Genomic DNA, 26,613 nt, shown 5'->3' with positions numbered 1-26,613 from the left:
CCTCAGGTGGCCACGGCGGTGAAGACCCCTCGGGTGGCCACGGCGGTGAAGACCCCTCGGGTGGCCACGGCGGAGAAGACCCCTCGGGTGGCCATGGCGGAGAAGACCCTTCAGGTGGCCATGGCGGAGAAGACCCTTCGGGTGGCCATGGTGGTAAAGACCCTTCAGGTGGCCACGGCGGTGAAGACCCTTCAGGTGGCCATGGTGGTGAAGACCCTTCAGGTGGCCAGGACGGAGCCCTATGGCCCCCCCCCCCAAAAAATACTTGGGAAAAGTCCCGGGTACCAGAGAGGGCTCGGTGCAGGGCAGCTCCAGCGACGAGGGCTCGGTGCTGGGCAGATCCAGCGACGAGGGCTCGGTGCTGGGCAGATCCAGCGACGAGGGCTCGGTGCTGGGCAGATCCAGCGGTGAGGGCCTTGTGCTGGGCAGATCCAGCGGTGAGGGCTTTGTGCTGGGCAGATCCAGCGATGAGGGCTCGGTGCTGGGCAGATCCAGCGGTGAGGGCTTTGTGCTGGGCAGATCCAGCGGTGAGGGCTTTGTGCTGGGCAGATCCAGCGGTGAAGAAGGCTCTGAGCTGGACAGGACCAGCGGCGAAGAAGGCCCTGAGCCGGACAGGACCAGCGGCGAAGAAGGCTCTGAGCTGGGCAGGACCAGCGGCGAAGAAGGCTCTGAGCTGGGCAGGACCAGCGGCGAGGAAGGCTCTGAGCTGGGCAGGACCAGCGGCGAAGAAGGCTCTGAGCTGGGCCGGACCAGCGGTGAAGAAGGCTCTGAGCTGGGCAGGACCAGCGGTGAAGAGGGCTCTGGGCTGGACGGGACCAGCGGTGAAGGCTCTAGGCTGGACGGGACCAGCGGTGAAGAAGGCTCTGTGCTGGATGGAACCAGCGGCGAAGAGGGCTTTAGGCTGGACGGAACCAGCTGTGAAGTGGGCTGTGAAGTGGGCTCTGAACTGGATGGAACCAGCTGTGAAGAGGGCTTTGAACTGGACAGAACCAGCTGTGAAGAGGGCTTTGAGCTGGACGGAACCAGCGGCGAAGGCTCTGTGCTGGACGGGACCAGCGGCGAAGGCTCTGGGCTGGACGGGACCAGCGGCGAAGGCTCTGGGCTGGACGGGACCAGCGGCGAAAAAGGCTCTGAGCTGGGCGGAACCAGCGGCGAAGAGGGCTCTGAGCTGGGCGGAACCAGCGGCGAAGAGGGCTCTGAGCTGGGCGGAACCAGCGGCGAAGGAAGCTCGGAAAAGAGGTCAATTAAGTCCTTCTCGTCCAGACTCTGACTGAGGACAGGAACAGGAGACACTGGGCGGACAGTCTCTGGCTTGGCGGGCACGGCGCATACTGCTTTGGACTTGGCAGATCTGGCGTGAAGTGCAGGCTCGGCTGGACTGGCGTGAAGTGCAGGCTCGGCTGGACTGGCGTGAACAATGGCTTTTCTGACTGACATGAAGGCTGGGTCGAACGTCTTCAAAGCCAGGTCTGCACTGTTTTCGACACCAGCTTACGAGCTCGGGGCCAGAAGATCCCCGCAATCAATCTCCCCATGGTTTCTTTTGGTCGGTCAATCTGTCAGGCTGCAGGGTAGATGAAGTAGGAGGCAAACTCGCAGATGAAGTAATCCAAGGTTTTAATTCACAATCTCACAAAAACAAGGAACAGGGAGCATGTGCTCAGGCAAAGATCGCCTAACATAAAACATTGACCGACAAGTGCAGAGTGAAAACCAGGAACTTAAATACACACACAGATGAACACAAGACAGGTGATGCAGATCATGATGAAGAACAGGTGGGTAATGAAGGGAGTGAGTTCAGGTGTGGAAACAAGGAGGATTCTGGGAACTGTAGTGCAGACAGGACGATGACAGACCGTGAATGTGACAAAGTTGTTCCATACCTGTATGAATTTCTTTCTTCTGCTGAAGAACAGTTGATGATCCCCATTGACTTCCACAGTATTTTTTCCCCATACTATGGAAGTCAATGGGGTCCATCAACTGCCTGGTCCTGACACTCTTCAAAATGTCTTTTTTTGTGTTCAACAGAAACTCATACAGGTTTGAGGGCGAGTAAATGATGACAACATTTTCATTTTTGGGAAAAACTATCCCTTTATTTGTATCCACCTTGTTTTGCAACACAGAAGTAAGCCATTTTCTGTGAATGTGCGAGACTTCTGATTCATTAGCGAGTAGCTTGAAGAATAACCGGAAGCCTCGCAAATTCAAGTTACAAATGCGCCTGCTCTTTAATCTCTGATTTAATGCTTCTTTTATCCTATTGGTTTGTTGTTGAGTTATCCTCCCTCCTCTCCTGTTTTCTTTCTTTCACAGCCAGTGTTGCTGTCCTCTGGTCAAACGCCTCTGTACACGTCTGCGGTCTCCACACTGGTAAGAGCACTCATGCTTCACTGCCCCTGCTGTCCGGGAGGCAGAACTGCGCCTGTAGTCTGCAGGAACTGCTGTGTTTGTGATCATTCCATCATCCTTTTTCATGCCATTTGATCACATCATTATAACCGTGGAAATATCTCACCCAACCAATCAGTTTTAATCCACATATTGCTGGTTTCTCATCCTTTTTTATTCAAAGACCCGTCATTGTCCAACACAATAGATTTCCTACGGTATTTCTGCTGTAATTATGGCAACGCTGCTTGTTTTCAAGTTTATTTATGAACAGAAACTGGGAATGTTGATACATTTATTTTGTGATTCTATGAGATTCAAGATTCTGTATGTTTAACTATAAAAATAACTAGTTATTGAGGAGAAAAAAAATATGATTTTAGTTCTCTTACGAGAGGTTCTCTCGTATTGCGTAGTTTGCTTACGCTACGGGAAAGCCTTTCTTTCTCGAGATACTGAAGCCAAAAATTATCCTTAATTTTTATAATCTTGTCAACGCAGTGCGGCAGCCTGCAGACCTAGGGCAAGCTTACTAGCGTGCCCATTGGCTGCCCTGCGGCAACTGCAGCAGCCTACCGCTGAGCCCTTGGCGTGACGTCACGACCAATGAGCGCGCTTGGCGCGCTTAATGCGTCACAGCCCGCGAAAAGGGGTGTGGCTTAGCGTATATAAACAGGGCTCGGAGGCTGCTTCTCTGATTTCTGTCTTTTCAGCGAAGCTCTACGCATCGCTGCTCTCTGAGGAAGCCGCCGTCGAATCAAGCGACCAGCACGCCGAGGATCTCAGCCTGAGGACGCCGGCCGCCTTCGCCGCCTTCAGCTTTCCCTGCCTGCTTCGCTATCCGGCGAATATATCCTTTTACTGCTCTGTGTTGTATGTGTTTGTGTGTTCGCCCCGCGACACACTTTGCATCTAAAAGAGCGCGAGGCGTTGTTGCAAATGCCTCGCTCATCCTGTGGCTCGTGCAGAGCCGCGCTCAGCGACGGAGACCGCCACGTAATCTGCGCTCTCTGCCTGGGTTTCGACCACGCAGCCCGCGCCCTTCACGGGCGGCTGCGAACAGTGTGAGGACTTGCCGATGTCGACCCTGCGGGCTCGACTCGCCATGTTTCACGATCCTCCACCTTCTCCGGCTGCCTCTTCCGGGCCGCGTAAGAAAAAAACGCTGCTCTCAAAGGCCTTCCGAGCCGATGGTTATAGCTGAGCGCTCGCCGGAGCCCCTCCCGCGAGCCTCGCTCTCTCCTTCTCCCCCGCCCTTCACCGACGCGCAGCGGCCGGCCTCTGCCCGCACTGCCGTCGCCTCAGGGGATGAAGCAGACCAGCAGGTTACTCCCCTCTGTCAAGCCGCGCAACGGCGCCGCTCACAAGGGATGTCAGAACGGACGGTCACGGGCTATAGCTTCCTTTACGTTACAAGGAAGCTACCCCCCCCGGATGACGCACGCCCTCTCCCCCTCTGTTCGAGCCGCGCAAGGCGCCGCTCACAAGGGATGTCAGAATTAGACGGTCACGGGCTGGCTTCCTTTACGTTATAAGAAAGCTACCCCGCGTCTCGGTCGCGCGCGTCACTCTCCGGCCACCTCCGTTTCTCACACATTTCTCAGTCCCCTCCTAGCTCAGGCGACTAGAAATATCTATATTGCAGTAAACGAGCCTGTTATACACGCACGCCTGCAAACAAACGATGTCACAGCACATAATGACATCTTCCCGCTCTCTCTCCCTTTGTTCGAGCCGCGCAACTGCGCCGTTCTCAAGGGATATCAGAGCGGACGTCACGAGCACCGGCGAAAGGAGGAAGAGAGAGTGTTTTCGTCCCGCTTAGGCCGGACTTCCTCCAATCCTCGCATATTTCTCAGTCCCCTCTAAGTTCAGGCGGCTGGAAATACTATTATTGCAGTAAACGAGCCTGTTGTAATACACGCGCGCCTGCAAACAAACGCTCGGTCATATGCTCGCACTGACTGGAAGCTCATGTGTGCCCCTGTGGCTCAGTGGCAGAACATTAGACTTCCGCACCAGAGACCCGTGTTCGAATCCGGCTCTGGCAGCAGAAAAACTTTTTTCTGCTTGCTTCTCTCGAGCTCGCGGCCAGCTTTCTTACATACAGAAAGCAAACCCGCATCTCACGGGATACATATTTCTCAGTCCCCTCTAAGTTCAGGCGGCTGGAAATACTAATACTGCAGTAAACGGGCCTGTTTTAATACACGCGCGCCTGCAAACAAACGCCGAAACGAAACACGACGCTCGGTCATATGCTCGCACTGACCGGAAGCTCATGTGTGCCCCTGTGGCTCAGTGGCAGAACATTAGGCTTCCGCACCAGAGACCCGTGTTCGAATCCGGCTCAGGCAGCAGAAAAAACTTTTTTCTGCTGTCTTCTCCGAGCTCGCGGCCAGCTTTCTTACATACAGAAAGCAAACCCGCATCTCACGGGATACATATTTCTCAGTCCCCTCTAAGTTAGGCGGCTGGAAATACTAATGCTGCAGTAAACGGGCCTGTTTTAATACACGCGCGCCTGCAAACAAACGCCGAAACACGACGCTCGGTCATATGCTCGCACCAACTGGAAGCTCATGTGTGCCCCTGTGGCTCAGTGGCAGAATTTTACGCTTCTGCACTGGAGAACCGTGTTCAAATCCGGCTCTGGCGGCAGAAAATATTTTTTCTGCTGTCTTCTCCGAGCTCGCGGCCAGCTTTCTTACATACAGAAAGCGAACCCGCATCTCACAGGATGGTGCTTGAGTATTTATGAGCGTCTAAACATATGAGCCATCAAAGCATTTGCTCTATAACGCCGATGGTGTTACAAGTGTAGAAAATGTGCCCACTCCCACGTGCTCACTGCTACACACAAACACGGTCCCCATGGTAACGCGTTCAGAAAGCTCTCTCATAAAGCGGTCACACGCCGCTCGAGTAATAAGTGTAGTAAATGTGCCCACAACTCTGTGCTCACATCTACCTGTAACTCGCTCTGCCACTCGGTTACCCCGGGCAACAGCGGCTCAAGCCGAGGGTGTTATAGGTGTAGAAAATGTGCCCACTCCCATGTGCTCACTGCTTCACACAAACAGGGTCCCCATGGTAACGCTTACAGAGCGCTCTCTCATAAAGCGGACACAAGCCGCTCGAGTATTAAATGTAGGAAATGTGCCCACAACCTTGTGCTCACACCTACCCGCTGCTCGCTCTGCCAGCCAGTTACCTTGGGTCACGGACCCTCTAAAGCTCCCAAACACTGGCCGTGTCATAAGTGTAAACCCTGCGCCCGCTCACGAGCACGCGCACTCACTTGTAGACATGATAATCCCCACGCCTCTCTCGCGCCTGGGATGTTTGACAGCAAATCACGCTCCATCCGATGGGACCGAGCTACTGAACGCTGTACAGTCGGCCAACACTGTTTACCAGCCCCCGTGTTCGAGCACCAGCGGCGCGCGCGCCGCGCCTTTCTCTCTGATACAGGCTCCCCATCCCGCGCAGCGCGGCGATCTGAGCCCAGAGACCATTCGACCCCTAGCTATGCATGCGGAAGCATGGGAAGCGATTCAGGGCGCGTCAGAATGGGTGCTGAAAACTATAAAACACGGCTATTCGCTTCAATTCGCTCGTCGCCCTCCGTGCTATACAGCACAGACGGAGACGAGAGTGAGTTCAGAAGCTGCGCACTTGCTTCAAGCAGAAATAGCGAAGCTGCTGCGCAAAGGGGCTATAGAACAGGTTCATCCTTCTTTGAGCGAGTCGGGCTTTTACAGCCGCTACTTCCTCGTGCCCAAGAAGGACGGAGCGTTCAGACCTATTTTAGATCTGAGACATCTGAACAAAGCCCTCATGAGACGGCCGTTCAAAATGATCACAACCAGAAAAATCCTCGCGCAGATTCGCCCAGGAGACTGGTTTATCTCTCTCGATCTAAAAGACGCATACTTTCAGATCCAGATAACTCCCCGTCACAGGCCATTCTTGAGATTCGCCTTCGAGGGTCGAGTATATCAGTACACAGTCCTGCCGTTCGGCCTGTCTTTGGCACCCCGTACATTTACGAAATGCATGGACACGGCCCTCGCTCCCCTGAGGAAACAGGGAATGCGAATACTGAATTATCTGGACGATTGGCTTATTCTAGCGCAGTCAGAGACGGAACTTGTGTCTCACAGAACAGCGCTTCTCAGCCATCTGGAGGAGCTGGGTCTCTCGGTCAACTGGACCAAGAGCTCGCTATCACCCCGTCAGTCAATTTCCTTTCTTGGAATAGAACTGGACTCGGTGGCTATGACGGCCAGACTGTCGGAGCAGCGCGCGCGCCGCATCCGCCTCCTCGCCGCATCCCTCCAAATAGGCAGCCGGGTTCCGCTGAGGACATTCCAGCGTATCCTGGGGCATATTGCCTCAGCTGCAGCAGCGCTCCAGCTGGGCTTACTGCGCATGCGCCCGCTTAAACGCTGGCTGAAAGCGCGCGTGCCCCACCGAGCCTGGGCGGCCGGCGGCTTGCGAGTCAGAGTGAATCAGAGCTGCTTTTCAGCCCTGCAGCCCTGGCTGGCAGCCGAATGGTATCACACAGGAGTGACTATGGGAGTGATTTCACACCGGAAAGTTGTCTCGACAGACGCTTCCAACCTAGATTGGGGAGCGCTCTTCGAAGGCAGACCGGTCTATGGCCGCTGGTCAGACCAGGAGAATCTCCTACACATAAACTGTCTAGAGATGCTCGCGGTCGAGAAAGCTCTCAAACACTTCCTCCCATTCCTCCACGGTCACCATGTTCTAGTCCGCACGGACAATACATCGGTAGTGGCCTATGTGAATCGCCAGGGCGGTGTCAGATCAGACGCTCTGCACCCTGGCGGAATTCCTCCTCGTGTGGGCTCAGCACTCTCTGCGCTCGCTGAGAGCCGCGCATGTGCCTGGCCACCTGAACGAGGGCCCCGACAGACTGTCCAGGGACAGCGTTCCCCCTGGGGAGTGGTCTCAACACCCCCAAACAGTCCAGTCACTGTGGCGCCGTTTTGGCAAAGCGAAAGTCGACCTTTTTGCGTCAAAAGACAACGCTCATTGCCCAGAGTTCTTCTCGAAGAACGAGGACGCGCTGGCCCAGACCCGGCCCAGCGGCCCGCTGTATGCTTTTCCCCCGGTCTCTCTGCTGCCTCAGGTCATCAAGAGAATCAGGGAAGCGCGCCACACAGTGCTCCTCTTAGCCCCATACTGGGAGAACCAAGCTTGGTTCCCGGATCTAATACAGCTGGCAGACTCAGCCCCCTGGCCGATACCGGTGAAGAGAGACCTTTTCTCTCAAGCCCGCGGCTCAATATGGCATCCCCATCCAGAGCGCTGTCTCTGCATGCGTGGAGCCTCAACGATTACACGCTGATCTGCCAGATGGGGTCATGAACACGATCATACAATCTAGAGCCCCCTCTATGAGGCGGCTCTACATGTCGAAATGGTCAGTGTTTAACAGATGGTGCACTGCTAAGGGGCTCGATCCACAGACATGTGGGGTATCGCGAGTACTGTGTTTCCTTCAAAAGTTACTGGACGCGGGCAGGTCCCCCTCCACGCTCAAAGTCTATGTCACGGCCATTTCAGCGCTCTCTGTTCAGAGCTGGGCCGCGCATTAGGAAGGAACGAGTTCGTCATCCGCTTCCTTAGAGGAGCCAGGAGGATGAACCCCCCGCGACCCCCCTCGGTTCCTATGTGGGATCTTTCACTGGTCTTGGAGGCCCTGAAAGCGCATCCCTTCGAACCCTTGGAAACTGTGGATATGAAATACCTCACGCTCAAAACCGTTTTTCTGATAGCACTGTCTTCAGTCAAACGAGTGGTGGAACAGCTCTTTGTTTCGTTTGGCGGGCGCACCAAGGGTCTCGCCGCCTCGAAACACAGCCTGTCCAGATGGATAGTGGACGCTATTGCTGCTGCTTATGCGTCTAAAGACCTGCAGTGCCCATTGGGCATTCAAGCTCACTCCACCAGAGGCATGGCCTCGTCGTGGGCGTGGTCCAGCGGGATTCCCATTCATGACATTTGTGCAGCGGCAGGCTGGGCCTCCCCCTCCACATTTGTTAGGTTTTACAACCTGGATGTTCCCGCCTTGCAGGCGAAAGTGTTATCAGTCTAAGTCTCGCGTATGCCAGCCCACTATCTGTGCGCGGGCTACGTTGTGTGATTTAGCTCTACTGGTTGAGCTGCACTATGCAGGGAATTGTCAGTTCGGACCGGCCGTGCCGCTCCTAACCCCCTAGTGTGTGCTTATGTACGGCGCTAGCCCTCTTCGGGCTGCCCGGCTCTCCGCTATCACGTTCCCCGGGCTCTCCCTGGGACTCATTCAGTGGATGCTGGGCGCGCACGGCGTTGACAAGGGCGTTCCCGTAGCGTAAGCAAACTACGCAATACGAGAGAACCTCTCGTAAGAGAACGTTTCGGTTACTCACGTAACCTCTGTTCTCTCTAGAAGAGGGAACGAGTATTGCGTAGCCCGCCGTGCTCGCGCCACGAGCTCATTTCGCTTCATGCGACAGAAACCAGAGAAGCAGCCTCCGAGCCCTGTTTATATACGCTAAGCCACACCCCTTTTCGCGGGCTGTGACGCATTAAGCGCGCCAAGCGCGCTCATTGGTCGTGACGTCACGCCAAGGGCTCAGCGGTAGGCTGCTGCAGTTGCCGCAGGGCAGCCAATGGGCACGTTAGTAAGCTTGCCCTAGGTCTGCAGGCTGCCGCACTGCGTTGACAAGATTATAAAAATTAAGGATAATTTTTGGCTTCAGTATCTCGAGAAAGAAAGGCTTTCCCGTAGCGTAAGCAAACTACGCAATACTCGTTCCCTCTTCTAGAGAGAACAGAGGTTACGTGAGTAACCGAAACGTTTTACATCTTGATTTTTAGTGTTTTATAATATATTATATATATATAATTAAAGGGGTGGTTCGGGATTTTTGACATCGGACCTCATTTTTAAGTCAGCCTGGTTGTTATTCATCAGTGGAGACATTTTTTAAAAAAAATTATCCAGTCCTTATATTTGGATAGTTAGCCGATGCTAGGCTAGCGCGAGTCAAGGGTAGATGTTAGCCAGCCATTAAAAACCGTTTTACCCACTCCACAGTGCACCAAACGCAAATCAATTATAACACTAGACTATCGATGCAAATGTACGTTGAGAGAATAATGTTAGAAATCAAACTTACCTTTCATCTCAATGATCCCAAAGGAACTAGTTTCTCAGCAGCTGCGGAATTTTACTTTGCTCCAGTTAGTAATGCGGCAAAAAGTAAACAGAAAAGAAGCGCACTACAGCGTGTGCAGTACATGTGTGTACCGGCTCACTCGGTTGCCTAGGTAATCAATATCACTCCGCTGCTGCTGTAGACAAGGCTTATGATTACAGGGAACAAATTATAACTAATGCAATGTGATGAAAGGTAAGTTTGATTTCTAACATTATTCTCTCAACGGACATTTGCATCGATAGTCTAGTGTTATAATTGATTTGCGTATGGTGCACTGTGGAGTGGGTAAAACGGTTTTTAATGGCTGGCTATAGGCATGTGCCGGTATTCGGTAATGCGATAAATCGCGGTAATGAATATGCACGATATTGTTATCGTGGGCACTTCAAAATACCGTGAAAAATATTTTCCATCAACCGCTTATACAAACACTGCGTATATGCTGCGCGAAACACGTGCGCACTCTGATGTAAACAATCCCCACATGTATTAGCACTGTGTGCATGCGGCGCAGTGCGCACTCTAGTCTAATGTAAACAATCCTCACATGGAGAAGAAGCATGGCGGAAGGAGGCACGCTGCCGACGATCTATCCCCCTTCTAAAAGCAGAGCTGTCAATACGCATTCAGCGTGAGACTCACGCAATTTACACTTTTCAAACGCTCTCGCGCCACATGCAGTTTCTCACGCAGAGAAAAATCGCGGAGCAAAGAGGACACGGAGACCGACAGACTAGACAGAGCAGGTTATTATGGTATGAAAACAATTCTCAGCTCTCATGTTCTGTCCATTTTATTACGGAATTCAGACAACAAATACTGTTTTGGTGCTTGTAAATGTGACTTGACAGATCACTGTAGCGCCTCAGTTCAAGTAAACCGATCATCTGTTACTTTTTATTTAAAGATACAGTAGGCTACAACTTACCGAAAGGTATATATGCCTCATACATAATTTCGATCATTCAGTGTTTTTCAACCACGGAAAGAGGTCAATAAAACTGCAGGTGAACAATTATGTCACAGAACCAGAGCCGGATTAACGCAAAGGCAAACTAGGCACGTGCCTAGGGCCCGATTGGCGGGATGGGGCCCAGACAGAGGGACAAAAAACAAAAAAAATGTACAAATGTCCTATCTACAATTTATTTCAAAATGTATTAATTAACTAAAAATAGTGACGATGTTTATCTTAACCATAGACTGTTACATTACGTCACATTAACGCCAGCCCATGACTGTATATATAGAGGCGCCAGCCAGTTAAGTCCGAGGGGACGTCAGCGGCGGTCAGAGGCGGTCAACGAACGCATCCATCAGGTGCTACGAGTGCGAAGCAAAAGCCTAAATAGGCACGCAAAGAAGCACAGCTCGAAATGCAGGTCATCGATTTTGGAGTGATTGCAATGTATTTTAAATATAAACGTGTGGGCTACTGTAGATCAGCGTATTTCTGGAAAAATCATTCACCGCTTTGTTTGTCTAGTCTACGAGTTTAAAAGAGCGCGAGCGTCTAACGTGCCCAGACGCGACGCTTTGAATTTGCGCGTACAACGAATAACATCGCGTTGGGAGCTGACTAGTAAAAAGCTACAAAAGTAAAAGACAAGACGTTTGTATTCAAAGTTAAAAAAACCAACACACTGCAACATTTTTAAATGTTTCAAATAAAGGATCTCATATCTATGGGTCTATCTTCTATATTCTGATGCTGATGATTAGATAATACCCTGACATCATAGCCTATACGAATATTAGATTAGAATTTTTTTCCTGCTCAGTAGCGATCGTATCTTTCTCTTCCACTTGATTTGTGTATAGCATATTTAAGGTAGCAATGCAATACATAATATCATATTACTGATATTAATAATATGACAATATCTGCAGATATTGATTAAATGGGAGGGAAAAATCCTGCCCATAACGCAGCTATGAAAACAATTATAAAAGCAGGTTCATGTTCATCTACTGAAGTGGGATTCTGGAACTGTGAATAAACTGAATAAAACAGCTAAAAATAACAACAAGAACAATAACATCTTCATTAAACAAAAAAGAGATTACCTTAGATAAATTTTGATGTAGTAGCTACCAGTAAAAAGTCTGGACCCATTACTATCTTTAATGTTTTTGAAAGAAGTTTCTTATTATGCTCTACAAGCCTGCATTTATTTGATCAAAATACAGAAAAAAACAGGAATATTCAGCGAGGATGTGTTAAATATATAAAAGTGATAGTGAAAACTTTTTTAAAACAACTTTTTAATAATCAAAAAATCCTGAAAAAAGTATCACATGTTATAAAATAAAAATTAAGCACCATTTCTAACATTTGATAATAAATCAGAATATTATAAAGTTTTCTAAAGGATCACGTGACACTAAATTCAGCTTTGAATCGCAGAAATATATTTTAAAGTATAGTAAAATAGAAAACCATTATTTTAAATTGTAATAATATTTCACTATATTATTTTTCTGTATTTTTGATCAAATAAATCCAGGCTTGATGAGCATAAGAGACTTCTTTCAAAAACATTAAAAATAGTAATTTGTCCAAACTTATGTACTGTGTAAGTAAAAATATACTAAATTTAAAATTAAATGTTGTATAAATAAAAAGGTTAGGAATCATATTTGTTTCAAGTGTTTTTTATTGGGGGTGGGGGGCCTCCAACATGAATTTTGCCTAGGGCCTCCAAATGTCTAGAACCGGCCCTGCACAGAACGTTACATTTACCTCAGGAAAGCCATTTAATGACCAACACGTTAGTTGACTAGAAAAAAATAGCTATAGAGAGGAGTATTTTGCTAAATATGTGCAATTTGTATTATATTTTTACTTGTGTCATAATTGTTATTATAATGAAAACCAAATTATATTTAATTTAATTAGTTAATTTTTAACCTTTAATAATACCAGCTGACAGGGCTCTCTGTATGTTTACAGCATTATGTGAGATATATTTTTTCTTGAGAAAAATGAACGTCTATCTACTGTAGCCTACCTAATATTTATCCAAAAAGTCAATACTGAATCAAGATTGAAATCAAATCCCAAGAATTGAAAGCGTGAAAATTGTGTAAAATTCTATTTAGTTACCAAATGTTTTGACAATCACTATTGTAATGCAAGTAGTTTTTTTTTCTACATCCCCCCCACCAATCCATCCATTTCTCTTGAGCAATTAAAATATCGTGATAATACCGTATACCGTGGTAAAAGCTCAATCAATTAATCGCAGCATGAAAAGTTGATACCGGCACATGCCTAGCTGGCTAACATCTACCCTTGACTCGCGCTAGCCTAGCATCGGCTAACTATCCAAATATAAGGACTGGATATTTTTTTTAAAAAAATGTCTCCACTGATGAATAACAACCAGGCTGACTTAAAAATGAGGTCCGATGTCAAAAATCCCGAACCACCCCTTTATACGGTTAAAACACAAAAAATCAAGATGTAAAACTAAAATCATATTTTTTTCTGAACTTAAATATACGAGCTTGATAAAAATGATCATTCTAGAAGAAAATTCCAGATGGCACTTAGAGGCTTTTGCATCTGAACTCTTCATATATATATGTATATATATATATGAGAACTTCTGATTAGGGAATGTGAATAAAAATGTTAATAATCAAGTCAAACTCATCATTACAATTTCTACAATTACTGGAAAAAAAATATGAATGCCACGTCCTTTGTGTCATTGTTCTTCACAGTGGCATTATCATGATTGTTTAATTGTTATTATCTTCATAAACGTCACTGAACTGGGTCGTCGAATTGTCAAGTCAAATTTAAGTCAATTTAATGTTTATAATATCTTCAATATATTCATGCCTTATATTCGCATAATCAGGCATTTGAGATTTGCCGTGTAGTGTATATATCGCCTTAAGAGTATGTCTGTATGAAATGCCATGGGCCAAATTACATCACACACACACACACACTCTGTAAAAATACGGTAAAAATTTACAACCTGCAGTTAAGGTCTTTTCACTTTTGTGAATTTACATATTGATGAAGAAAATGAAGTTGAACATCAAACCTCAACAAGTAGAAATGACAGAAATTGTTGTTACAAGTTAAATGGATGCAAACAAAGTTGGCATTTTAGAATAAAGACATTTTTACCGTTTTTTTTCCTGTATTGCATCAATGTCAGGTTGTTTTCACAGTAGCTTCCTTCATATGTCTATGTGGTATTTCTCTGTCGCCTGAAGTCATCATTTTCTCTGTGCTGTCAGACCCACATCAGCAAACTCATCACTCTGCTGCAGAGTATCAACTTTAAACACACACACACACACACACACACACACACACACACACACACACACACACACACACACACACACACACACACAGTTTCAGCCTATTGTTTCTGACAGCTCATATATCTGCTTGGAACAATGTTGTTTCCTTCTAGATCTGCTTAACGCATCTCACTATGATGCAAATATTCTTACAGTATAACACGTGTGCTGTGTGTTGGATGGCTAGAATTAAGTTTTTTTTAAAACAAAGTGCCAAATGCATCAACTAATCAACACTGTCAGATAATCATTTTTAATAATGTTCCTTCAGTTACTGGTGGAGAAAAAGAGTCTGAGAGAAAGATCTGTTTGATTTCATACTCCAATATACACAAATTAAAAAAAAAAAAAAAAAAAAGGCATATATTTTTGGAATAAATGCAAATATTTGAAATTGGCCCAATAAATATATTTTAGTTAAATATATGAAAATATATTTTTTATTTTTTTGAAAATATATTTGAGCTAAATATGTGAATATGATTATATGTCAATATATTTACTAACAACATATATGTTCATACATTTTCATACTTGAAATTTAAAAAGTTAACATTTTCACAAACAAACAACATTTTTATTTATTTCATTTTAAATCTGAGTTCAGCTATTTTTGAGTTGACAGCTGTCCCCAGTTGAGTTCTATCTATTGTTTAAGTGCACTTCACTGTTGGAATGTCACTGTTATACTTGCATCATAAATATTGTGCATATTTTCAATATTTAAATGACTTCAGGAAAGATGTCAATAAAACACAACAATAAATCTGATAATTGCACTTAGTGTTAGGTACTTGCCACCTAATATTGTTAATTGTAAGTACAGTATTTATTATAGCTGTGTGTCATAATACAGTAGTGAAATATGGTAGCCTACTGTTGTGTATAGGGAAAAAGGTAGAGGAATTACTATGATCAAAATACACTTTAGACCCTTCTTTAGCAAGCTAAACATTTTATGACCATATATTTTGTCATATATTTTGCATGTTATAAATGTAAATATATTTCACACTTATCATCATATATTTTTGTTATATTTCAGAATATATTTCAAAATGATAAATATAAGTGAACAACAATGCAAATATATTTCAATGTATTTGGAATATATGCCACATATATTTTTGACACTTTAAAATATATTTAAAAATTTTTTTTTCTGTATGGGCGTTAGGATTTTTGTTCAGTGTATTGCATGTTTCTCTTTCTCTGAGTTACTGTAGTGCCTTAAATGCTCCTGTAGAGGGCGGTGTGCTGTCAGCTGTTCACTAACGGTCGGTCACTGTCAGGAATATCAACAGGAAGTGATTGGCCAAACCTGAGCTTATGCTTCAAAGAGTTACTTTTGACTGACATATCTACTTTGTTTTAGATTTTTCTTCTAAAATGCCTTAAAGGTTTTAAAAATAGACACAAATACATCAATCGTTGAGGCAGATAAAATTAGCTCTGGCTCTGGACTTCATATTTTCATCTTAGACTTTAGAGCAAATCTGAGTACAGTTTGAGATCTCTTTTGAAACTCTGTATAGGAAAAACGTGAGATTATTGGGTTCGTTTCCTTATCTAAACAGAAGGAGGAGACTTGATTTGCTCTCATGAAATTGAAGGTGCGATAGTCTATTCTTCCCTATTGTGATGTATATCTGAGTAAAACGGCTTCTCGAATGAGAACAAATGAAGGGCGGGGCTTGATTTTGTCCATGGGGAATTGATTGGATGGTGGTGGTTTGCTATTGGTGGATCTTATGTGAGTGACAGGTGGCTCCGCCCTCACGCCAGTAAACACATTAACCGAAGAGAAGAGTTTCTTTCTACTACTCTAAAAAGAAGAAATGTTATGGAGACAAAATTCTTCAAAATCTCAAAGTTGACGAGTTAGTGTAAAAAAACCAAAGGGTTTGTCTGTAGTTTCTTGTCTTAATCTCATTGCTGTCTAGGAGAAACAATTGAGATATAAAATAGATTTGACTGGGAATATAGGATCTTTCCCGTATGGGCGCGCACACACACACACACACACACACACACGCACAGCACTCAAACATTTTAAACAGGAGGTTGAGACAGTGAGACTCTGGTGTCCATAGCAACGAAACTGCTGCTGATGATATTAACACGTTTGAAGTGCCAAGGAGGCAAGTGAAATCTTCCTAAGCTTCCATCTCTCTCTCCCTCTCACACACACACATACACACACACACTCGTTTTCCATTTCTAAATGACAGGCTGTAGGATGTGGTGAGATGAGGAGAAAACACACATACACACACACACACACACACACACACACACACACACACACACACACACACACACGCAGCAGGGTACAAGAACCAGCAAACACCGAACACTCATCCACAGAGAACATGGATGGGTGAGGAGTATAAAATAATTATGTAATTATAGATAGATAGGTTGATAGAGAGAACAACCGATAGATAGATAGATAGATAGATAGATAGATAGATAGATAGATAGATAGATAGATAGATAGATAGATAGATAGATAGATAGATAGATAGATAGATAGATAGATAGATAGATAGATAGATAGATAGAACAACTGATAGATAGATAGATAGATAGATAGAACAACTGATAGATAGATAGATAGATAGATAGATAGATAGATAGATAGATAGACAGATAGATAGAACAACCGATAGGACGATAGATAGATAGATAGATAGATAGATAGATAGATAGATAGATAGATAGATAGATAGATAGATAGATAGATAGATAGATAGATAGATAGATAGATAGATAGATAGATAGAACAACCGATAGGACGATAGATAGATAGATAGATAGATAGATAGATAGAACAACCGATAGATAGATAGATAGATAGATAGATAGATAGATAGATAGATAGATAGATAGATAGATAGATAGATAGATAGATAGATAGATAGATAGATAGATAGATAGAACAACTGATAGGACGATAGATAGATAGATAGATAGATAGATAGATAGATAGATAGATAGATAGATAGATAGATAGATAGATAGATGGATAGATAGAATGACTGATAGATAGATAGATAGATAGATAGATAGATAGATAGATAGATAGATAGATAGATAGATAGATAGATAGATAGATAGATAGATAGATAGATAGATAGAACAACTGATAGGACGATAGGAAGATAGATAGATAGATAGATAGATAGATAGATAGATAGATAGATAGATAGATAGATAGATAGATAGATAGATAGATAGATAGATAGATAGGTAGATAGAACAACTGATAGGACGATAGATAGATAGATAGATAGATAGATAGATAGATAGATGGATAGATAGATAGAATGACTGATAGATAGATAGATAGATAGATAGATAGATAGATAGATAGATAGATAGATAGATAGATAGATAGATAGATAGATAGAATGATAGATAGATAGATAGAATGACTGATAGATAGATAGATAGATAGATAGATAGATAGATAGATAGATAGATAGATAGATAGATAGATAGATAGATAGATAGATAGATAGATAGATAGATAGATAGAACAACCGATAGATAGATAGATAGATAGATAGATAGATAGATAGATAGATAGATAGATAGAACAACCGATAGATAGATAGATAGATAGATAGATAGATAGATAGATAGATAGATAGATAGATAGATAGATAGATAGATAGATAGATAGATAGATAGATAAAACAATAGATAGATAGATAGATAGATAGAACAATAGATCGATAGTGAGAACGATAGATAGATAGATAGATAGATAGATAGATAGATAGATAGATAGAACAACTGATAGGACGATAGATAGATAGATAGATAGATAGATAGATAGATAGATAGATAGATAGATAGATAGATAGATAGATAGATAGATAGATAGATAGATAGATAGATAGATAGATAGATAGATAGATAAAACAATAGATAGATAGATAGATCGATAGAACAATAGATCGATAGTGAGAACGATAGATAGATAGATAGATAGATAGATAGATAGATAGATAGATAGATAGATAGATAGATAGATAGATAGATAGATAGATAGATAGAACAACTGATAGATAGATAGATAGATAGATAGATAGATAGATAGATAGATAGATAGATAGATAGATAGATAGATAGATAGATAGATAGATAGATAGATAGATAGATAGATAGATAGAACAACCGATAGGATGATAGATAGATAGATAGATAGATAGATAGATAGATAGATAGATAGATAGATAGATAGATAGATAGATAGATAGATAGATAGATAGAACAACCGATAGGATGATAGATAGATAGATAGATAGATAGATAGATAGATAGATAGATAGATAGATAGATAGATAGATAGATAGATAGATAGATAGATAGATAGATAGATAGAACAACTGATAGGACGATAGATAGATAGATAGATAGATAGATAGATAGATAGATAGATAGATAGATAGATAGATAGATAGATAGATAGATAGATAGATAGATAGAATGACTGATAGATAGATAGATAGATAGATAGATAGATAGATAGATAGATAGATAGATAGATAGATAGATAGATAGATAGAACAACCGATAGATAGATAGATAGATAGATAGATAGATAGATAGATAGATAGATAGATAGATAGATAGATAGATAGATAGATAGATAGATAAAACAATAGATAGATAGATCGATAGAACAATAGATCGATAGTGAGAACGATAGATAGATAGATAGAGAGAGAGAGAGAGAGAACAATAGATAGATAGATAGAATGACTGTTAGATAGATAGATATATAAAACAATAGATAGATAGTGAGAACGATAGATAGATAGATCGATAGATCGATAGAACAATAGATCGATAGTGAGAACGATAGATAGATAGATAGATAGATAGATAGATAGATAGATAGATAGATAGATAGATAGATAGATAGATAGATAGATAGATAGATAGATAGATAGATAGATAGATCGATAGAACAATAGATCGATAGTGAGAACGATAGATAGATAGATAGATAGATAGATAGATAGATAGATAGATAGATAGATAGATAGATAGATAGATAGATAGATAGATAGATAGATAGATAGATAGATAGATAGATAGAATCAAATATTCCAAAGAGTCGTGTGATAAGTTATGAAGATCACTAAATTTGATCACAGTAGAAATGTCCTGGCATTAATTCCACATTTCTTTTGCTGCTGTAGATTTAGCAGGAAACACTGGGTGAACAGACATTAGTGCTCGTCGAATCAAATTAGTATAGCATCACTCTTTTGTACGCTCATGGCAAGGAGTAAAAAGCGGTTAGTGGGTGCATGCCTTATGCATATGAATATGTGTGAGTGTGTGTGTGTGTGTGTGTGTGTGTGTGTGTGTGTGTGTGTGTGTGTGTGTGTGTGTGTTTATTGCTGCACTGGACAGTATATGAACAGAGTCGGCTCTGTTGCGTAACAAGCTCTGATGTCACTGGACCTCTAATTGGCTGCCGGTTTGATTTGCATATACACCTAATGGTGAAGCACAACTTGCTTTGTGAGTGTAAACAAGCAAAGTTATAATAAAACTGCATATGGGAATAGTGGAATTAATTAATTAATCATACTGTTCTTTTTTTTCTAATAGATAAATAAAGCGCTGAGATCATGAAAAACTGTAGAATTGAAGGAGAGGGAGATGTGATGCACTACAGGGGAAATGATGTGAGATGAGAACGAGAGGAGCTGAAGGAACGAGTAAATGATGGAAGTGAAGATGAGTCCTGAGGGAAATGGAGGGAGTCCATAACTGGCTCTTGTGTACACACCCCTGATACTGTACAGACCTGGATTTAATTCGGCCCACTCTGAAACGTTCATTGGATTCAAAAGATTAAGAATGAACCAGTAGGCAAGAAGCAATTTCAAACTGATAATTCATTAAATTCATCACAATTGAGTTATTATGTTAAATGCTCAGCTTGGAACTCATTTCCAAATCTAATATTTGTTGGTCAGGCCAGTTTGTATTTTAGAGAAAATAGGCTGGCATAGTTTGTTACAGTGATTTTACCAGGGTTTCAGTGGTGTTATGCTCATCGTGAACCTTTATCGTTGCCTTTTCCTTTAAAAGTGTGTCACTAATGGCGTGTCCAGGTGGCTAAACGGAGAGTGTTGGCATCAGTTCACCAGTGTGTGTGTCTGTGCCAGCCTGTCGTCTGTGTGCCAGTGAGGGCACTGAGAGGACACTGCTTTCCGTAATGCTTGCGCCAATGATACTGTACACTCATCGGCCACTTTATTAGGTACACCTTGCTAGTACTGAGTTTGACCGCCTTTTGCCTTCAGAACTGCCTTAATTCTTCATGACAGAGATTCAACCAGGCTCTGGAAACATTCCTCTGAGATGTTGCTCCATATTGACGATAGAATCACACATTTGCTGCAGATTTTCAGACATGATGTGAATCTCTCATTCCTCCACATCCCAAAACTGCTCTACTGGACTGAGATCTGGTGACTGGAGGCCGTTTGAGTTTAGTGAACTCACTGTCATGTTCAAGAAACCAGTTTGAGATGATTTGTGGCAGTGTGTTATCCTGCCGGAAGTGTCCATCAGAAGATGGTCATAAAGGACTGGACATGGTCAGTAATCGTACGGGATTAACTTTACAAGGGTAGATGGAGTAATGTAATTTTACCACAGGACGTGTATAATAATGATGGCCAATTCGCACGTGATATCTCAGTAAAACTAGCAGAAGTGGGAGGGTAACTCGATTTACACATCGCCGTCACTCCTGTCGTGTCGTCATGTGTGTTGCTTCCTGATATCACGTGCGCAAACAATCCATATTTATATAAAACAGTTATGTCCAGTCGAACAATGTATTAATTAACTTGAGTTTTGCCAGAGACTCGTCCCAGCGTCTAGAACGTAACTGAATGCTTTTTCAAGCATCTCAATACTCAAAAACAGCGGAAAACTACTTTTAAACACGAAATGACAAAATATTTACTTACATATTTACAGTGGGTCTATTCGCAGGGGATTAGTATTACCTGAGGTCATTTTTCCGGACCTTTTTCCAGAAGGTAAAAGTCGCCCTAATTTTTACTGACATTGTCCATCATGATTACTGAGATGCACATTCAGACGGGAATAAAATCACTGAGAAACTCTGGTAATTATTACTGTACCCCACCTCTCAATGTTAAACTAATCCCGTCCGAATAGGGTTTAAGCCTCAGGTGGAACTGAGAGGCAAAGTGTGTCGAGAAAATATATAACACACTGTTACACACCAGCAGCCTGAACCGCTGATACAACGCAGGATGATCCACGCTTTCATGTTGTTTACACCGAACCCTGACCCGACCGTCTGAACGTCACTGCAGAAATCCAGACGCAGAGCAGTCGATGTTCCTCCAGTCTTCTGGTGTCCAGTTTTGGTGAGCTCGTGTGAATTGTAGCCTCAGTTTGTGTTCTCGTCTGACAGGAGCGACACCGGTGTGTGTCTTCTGCTGCTGGAGCTCTTCTGCTTCACGGTTGGACGTGTTGAGCGTTCAGAGATCGGTGTGTGTTCAGAGACGCTCTTCTGCAGATCTCGGTTGTATCGAGTGCTTATTTGAGTTACTCTATATATTTCTATCATCTAAACCAGTCTGGTCATTGATTCTCCTCTGACATCAACACTGCATTTCTCCCACAGAAGTGACGCTCACTGGATATTTTCTCTTTTTCGGATCATTCTCTGTAAACCCTAGAGATGGTTGTGCGTGAAAATCCCAGTAGATCAGATGAAATACTCAGACCATGTTCAAAGTCACTTAAATCTTTCTTCCTCATTCTGATGCTCAGTTTGACCTTCAGCAGATCGTCTTGATCATCTCTAAATACACAGAGTTGCTGCATGTGATTTGCTGATCATTGATTAGATATTTGTGTTAAGTCGTTGAACAGGTATATCTAATAAAGTGAATGGTGAATGTATATACACACACACAATGCTATACTATACCATATGAATTAATTATAACTATATACTGAACAGCCACCTAAAACACCCTAGCAACCATTCAGAATACCTTAACAACTGCATAATAACACTATTGCAACTCAAAACACCCGGAAGCCAGTTTTTCACAGGCAAGCACCACTGAGATTTTCTTTCGAAAATCTTGAAATGCAGTTTTTTATTTTATTTCTTCTGCTCTCCATCCTATGGTGGCTGTAGGGACATTATACGACCTGTGTGCATGTGTGTGTGTTGTTCATGTGCTCAGGATTCACTCTTGCTCATCGCCCACCACAGGTTCAGGAAAGCTCTTTATGTGTGTGTTTGGAAGTGATTTGATTACCTTTTGCTACAAAGATCTCCTCTAGGCACTACACTCGACACTCTCTGCCTCTTTTGCATTTTTTTCACCAGTCTTTTACTAAAGAATTTGCTGTTGTGTGTGTGTGTGTGAGAGGCTTCTATGTCTATTCAAAGGTTCTTGCTCACTAATGAATGTTTAAAGTTGTCCCTGCAGCTCTGAGGTAATTACTGAACAGACTTTTGCTGAGACAAATGGTCTGGGGGATCCTCCAACGCAATAGAGAGAGAGAGAGAGCGCGAGAGAGAGAGAGAGAGAGAGAAGTGGGTGGTTGAGATGAAAATGGAGGCAGAGAGAAGGACTGAGATAAAGAAGGAGAGAAGAGTAGAGCCCATGTGGTTTCTCATTTAGGTGAGCCTTTCTACTCGGAGTGTCTTACGTAATACTTGTGTGTATGCACTCGAAAACGGTTTTGTGGTGAAATGCATCGTGGGGCATTTGTGTTTCCTTAGGTCAAAGCAGTTCAGCTGGCATGCACTTTACAGTGACTATTGTCACACGACCTCATTACGTTGCATGTTTAATTCAGCAAGTGACAGTTATGATCTCAGAAATACTATTTCACATGTTATGTTAGATTTTTATCACATTTTGGGCAAAAAGATTGTAACTTTTGGTAGTATGAACAAATAATCTGTGAATTAGGTTTCTGAATTGTCCATTGTACCTAAAACACTAATTTGGACAAACTTTTGCAAAAGGTTCATACACTCACAGAAAAAATGAAATGACCGTGTCATTTATTAAAAGTGGATTTTTATTTTCGTCTGATCGAAAATCATGGTTTTGTTCAGTTTGTCTAAAACCATAGAACAAATTAAAATAAACTATTTTGTTTAAATATTATTTTCGCTTGACACCAGTGTTGATGTTCAGAACACTCGACAGATTCACTGACTGCTGAAATTATTTTTTTATTTTTTGCACATAACAAAAAATGATGATGCATATTTTAAAAGGACACCACAACAAACATTGAAGTTGTCTTTATTTATAGTAAGTGAACTAAATTAAACATTGACTGACAAAATATTTTTAGTTTTATCTTGAGTGAAAATTCTGCTCTCGTTACAGCTAATTTAGCGTTTGTTTAAAGAAATATTATATTGACCAACACTAATATTAATAGATTAAATCAAGAAATATTATATTGACCTACATTAAAGAAAATATACCGATTAAGAATATGGTATTTATAATAAATCTTTTTTACTTTGTATGAATGTTTTTGTCTTTGCGAAAATAAAAGTTTTTGATTAATATTAAAGTATCATTTTTTTAGGGCTCTGAACACAAGCTTCATACTGCTTCACTTAAAATATACTTTTCCATTTCAAATACATCCTTTGTTTTATTTTCATCACACTCTTTTCATCTTTCTCTGTATTTACCTTTGCGTCCATTAACCTCGGACCCTGCCATTATTATGCAAAAGCGGTGTGCATCTATCAGATACGCAGAGAGATTTCTGCTGACACTCACGCCTCTTCTGCACCACAACCCTCCAACCTTTAAGCAATATTAATGTATAAGGGGAAGCAGTTAAAAGCAGGTCATTATCATAGGTCTTATTTCCCAGAGGACATTTCTGTCATGCATTTCCAAGTTGAGCTGGATGATTCAGTCCTCTCTTGGAAAACTGGGTGTCTCCTCAATAGTGAATATGAACCGGTGTGATGATATATGCTAGCATGTGTAATACTCTGGAGTGCAGTCAGCTTCAATAGAATCAGGCTAAAGACATGCGCTCTCTGCAAATCAACCGGAAATACACAATAGAGTATTGCTGAGTATTTTAGGACACCATTATTGAAGTGCTGGGAAAGTACAGTGGGACACTGGTGGTTTCAGTTGGTATTAAAGTGCTAGAGCGATGTCTGTGTTAGCCAAAACTAGTTCGCATTTTAGCACTTCCAGTTCCATCGTCCTGAAGTCAATGGGTTTTTGGTTAAACGTGAACACAAGCTCAAGATATATTCAACTTTTATTCTATGACATGAAATACATCAGTAATACCATGTTGTGATTTTTTTTTAAAGCTTTTACTTACCTTGAAAAAAGCGGTTGATAACAAGAGGTTGTTGGGGACATTAAAGGCCCTGATATAAAGCGATATTGAAGAAGAAACTAGTGTGACGTCATCTTGAACAAAATCAGGCCCAAACGAACTTCGTTTGGAATTTGTTTCTGGATTTCAAAGCTTTCCAGAAAAGTTCGCTTAGGCTGGTAAACAGCTTCGTATCACCATTGGTCCGTGGCGATGATGTAATAGGTGGGTGTGGCTCTGAGGCTCCGCCTTCTTTGATGTGTAAATCGTCTCTGGTTTATTTCTTCTGTTCAGAGGAACAGAGGTCAGACGCGAGTAAAAAACATGAACACACTGGAGAGCTGCTTTACAGAAGAAGATGAAGTTGAAAGTGACACTGTCACAGTTTAATACTGTTAAGCCGCTTGCTTTAAAGCAATATTGTATAACGCGGTATATAAATAAACGTGACATGACTGGAGGACTGAGGCGCTGAATTGCAGAGCTTGTGCAAACACATCTCCACATCACTATGATCAGATGCTTTCTTAACTGCTGTTTTCTCACTTATGTCATTTTTGTTGTGTTTATTTTGTTATTGAGAGGAAAGCATGCAGCTCAAATTTACATATTGAACTAAAACACCGTGTCCTAACTACACGCAACGCGACGCGTGATAAAAGGTTATTTTCCATGTTAATCAGAGTTTTGTCCTATCCAGCCGCGACGACGACACGCGACAATTCTATTTTAGAAACGGTTTCTATTTTTCTGTGACGTCGCGCTAGAACAACAAACACAAAGTGTGGCAGTGATAATTTCAGGTGCTGTTTAAGTGCTTTATTTAATGTTAAAAGCGTGTAATGTGACTTTGAATATCATTTAGTGCTCCAGCTTTGGAGCTGTAAAAGCAACAATGGATAATTCACACCTCAGATCTTGAAATTAAACAAATGGAAACAAGAACGTTCAAACTGTGAACAAACAAGTGTATTCTTTGACAAAGATTGCTTTAGTAACTCAGTAGCCTATGTATTTGAATAATGTTTAAATGGTGTAATATTTGTGAATATGATTATGTAGCTACTTATCAATTTTCTTGCGAGTGCCGTCAATATTATTCTCTGGTGCCGCGAGACTCCGCCCACACGCTGTTCTGATTGGCTGTGGGTTTTGATTGATTGACGCATCTCGCATGTCTGTGTGGACAGACAAATTATTTGTCGCTGGAATCTTATCGCATCGCGTCTGGTTAGGACAAGCATAAAGTCATGTGACCGTGGTTTAGTTCGTTCAATACGTTTAGCCTTTTACTTCTGCTGATTGTGTTTAGGCTTCAAAATTCATAAAAGTTGTGTTCTTTTGAAAAAACTTTTTTTGGTCACAGAGCTTATATTTTCTGCAATAATCCAAAAGCTAATGGAAAAATCATATTGGTTTTTTTTTGTCAAGGGCTCCAGTTGATGCTAACTAAGTTCCAGGTTCATATGATGTGTTTTATGGAGCTAATAAATCGCATGTGTATATTAGATCTGTGTATTAAAGTGACAGCAGCATAATATATAGTACCTACTGCTATATGCTGTTAATATGAAACAACATAACACAATAAAAGAAAAGCAGATAATCACTCCCTGCTCTTGACTGAATTAACTTTACCTTTATAAGAAATCATTTCTTACTTGAATGCTGCTGTTAAATGCTCTGGCGAGGAGATTTCCATGGCGGACTGCACAGCTCACTCTGGGCGGGGTCCCAGCAATCGTGGGCGGGGCCTAAGCATAGGTGACGTCACACATGCTAGAATCTGCAAATGGCTCATTCTGAGACACTGCTTATGATTTATGGGGATTAACAAAACAGGAGTGGGTGGACTTTTTTATTTTTTTATTTTTACCATGGTTGTGTGCACACTGCCGACACATTTATGTTCAAACTCCATGTAATAGTGAATTTTGCATAATAGGTCCCCTTTAACTTATAAAGTTAAGAGCAGATTGGGGACACACATAGCTATATAAAGCATATTTTAAAAACTTAATTATTTATTTGCATCATATTACCAGCAATAATTAGATATCCTGCCTAGCGTTGTTGTGGTAACTTTCCATGTGAAGCTAATGATGAAATTACGTAGTCTTTCGTTGCTCACTTAGCCAAGTGGGCTCCAAGCTTATGACACGCAAGTGCCCTGCTCCCTACAAAGTCCACACATAAGGGCTCTGCCCTTCGGGATGCTCACTTCCGATTGGAATGACAT

The 26,613-nt window shown here is 42.5% G+C and overlaps 1 protein-coding gene across 1 annotated transcript in view; it reads left to right on the top strand.

Annotated features, from left to right (window-relative positions):
- dlg4a (discs, large homolog 4a) overlaps positions 1 to 26,613 on the top strand; it is a gene marked incomplete at its 5' end in the record, with an annotated part of 201,387 nt that overhangs the window by 112,847 nt on the left and 61,927 nt on the right. The window contains one exon of the mRNA XM_081365833.1: positions 2,323 to 2,379. Coding sequence (XP_081221959.1) covers positions 2,323 to 2,379 — 57 coding nt within the window. The remainder of the gene's footprint in view (positions 1 to 2,322; positions 2,380 to 26,613) is intronic.

Source organism: Scardinius erythrophthalmus (genome assembly GCF_964197995.2).
Source record: "Scardinius erythrophthalmus genome assembly, chromosome: 5".
In the NCBI taxonomy this organism is placed as follows: Eukaryota; Metazoa; Chordata; class Actinopteri; order Cypriniformes; family Leuciscidae; genus Scardinius; species Scardinius erythrophthalmus.
This window is presented reverse-complemented; position numbering and strand designations above follow the sequence as displayed.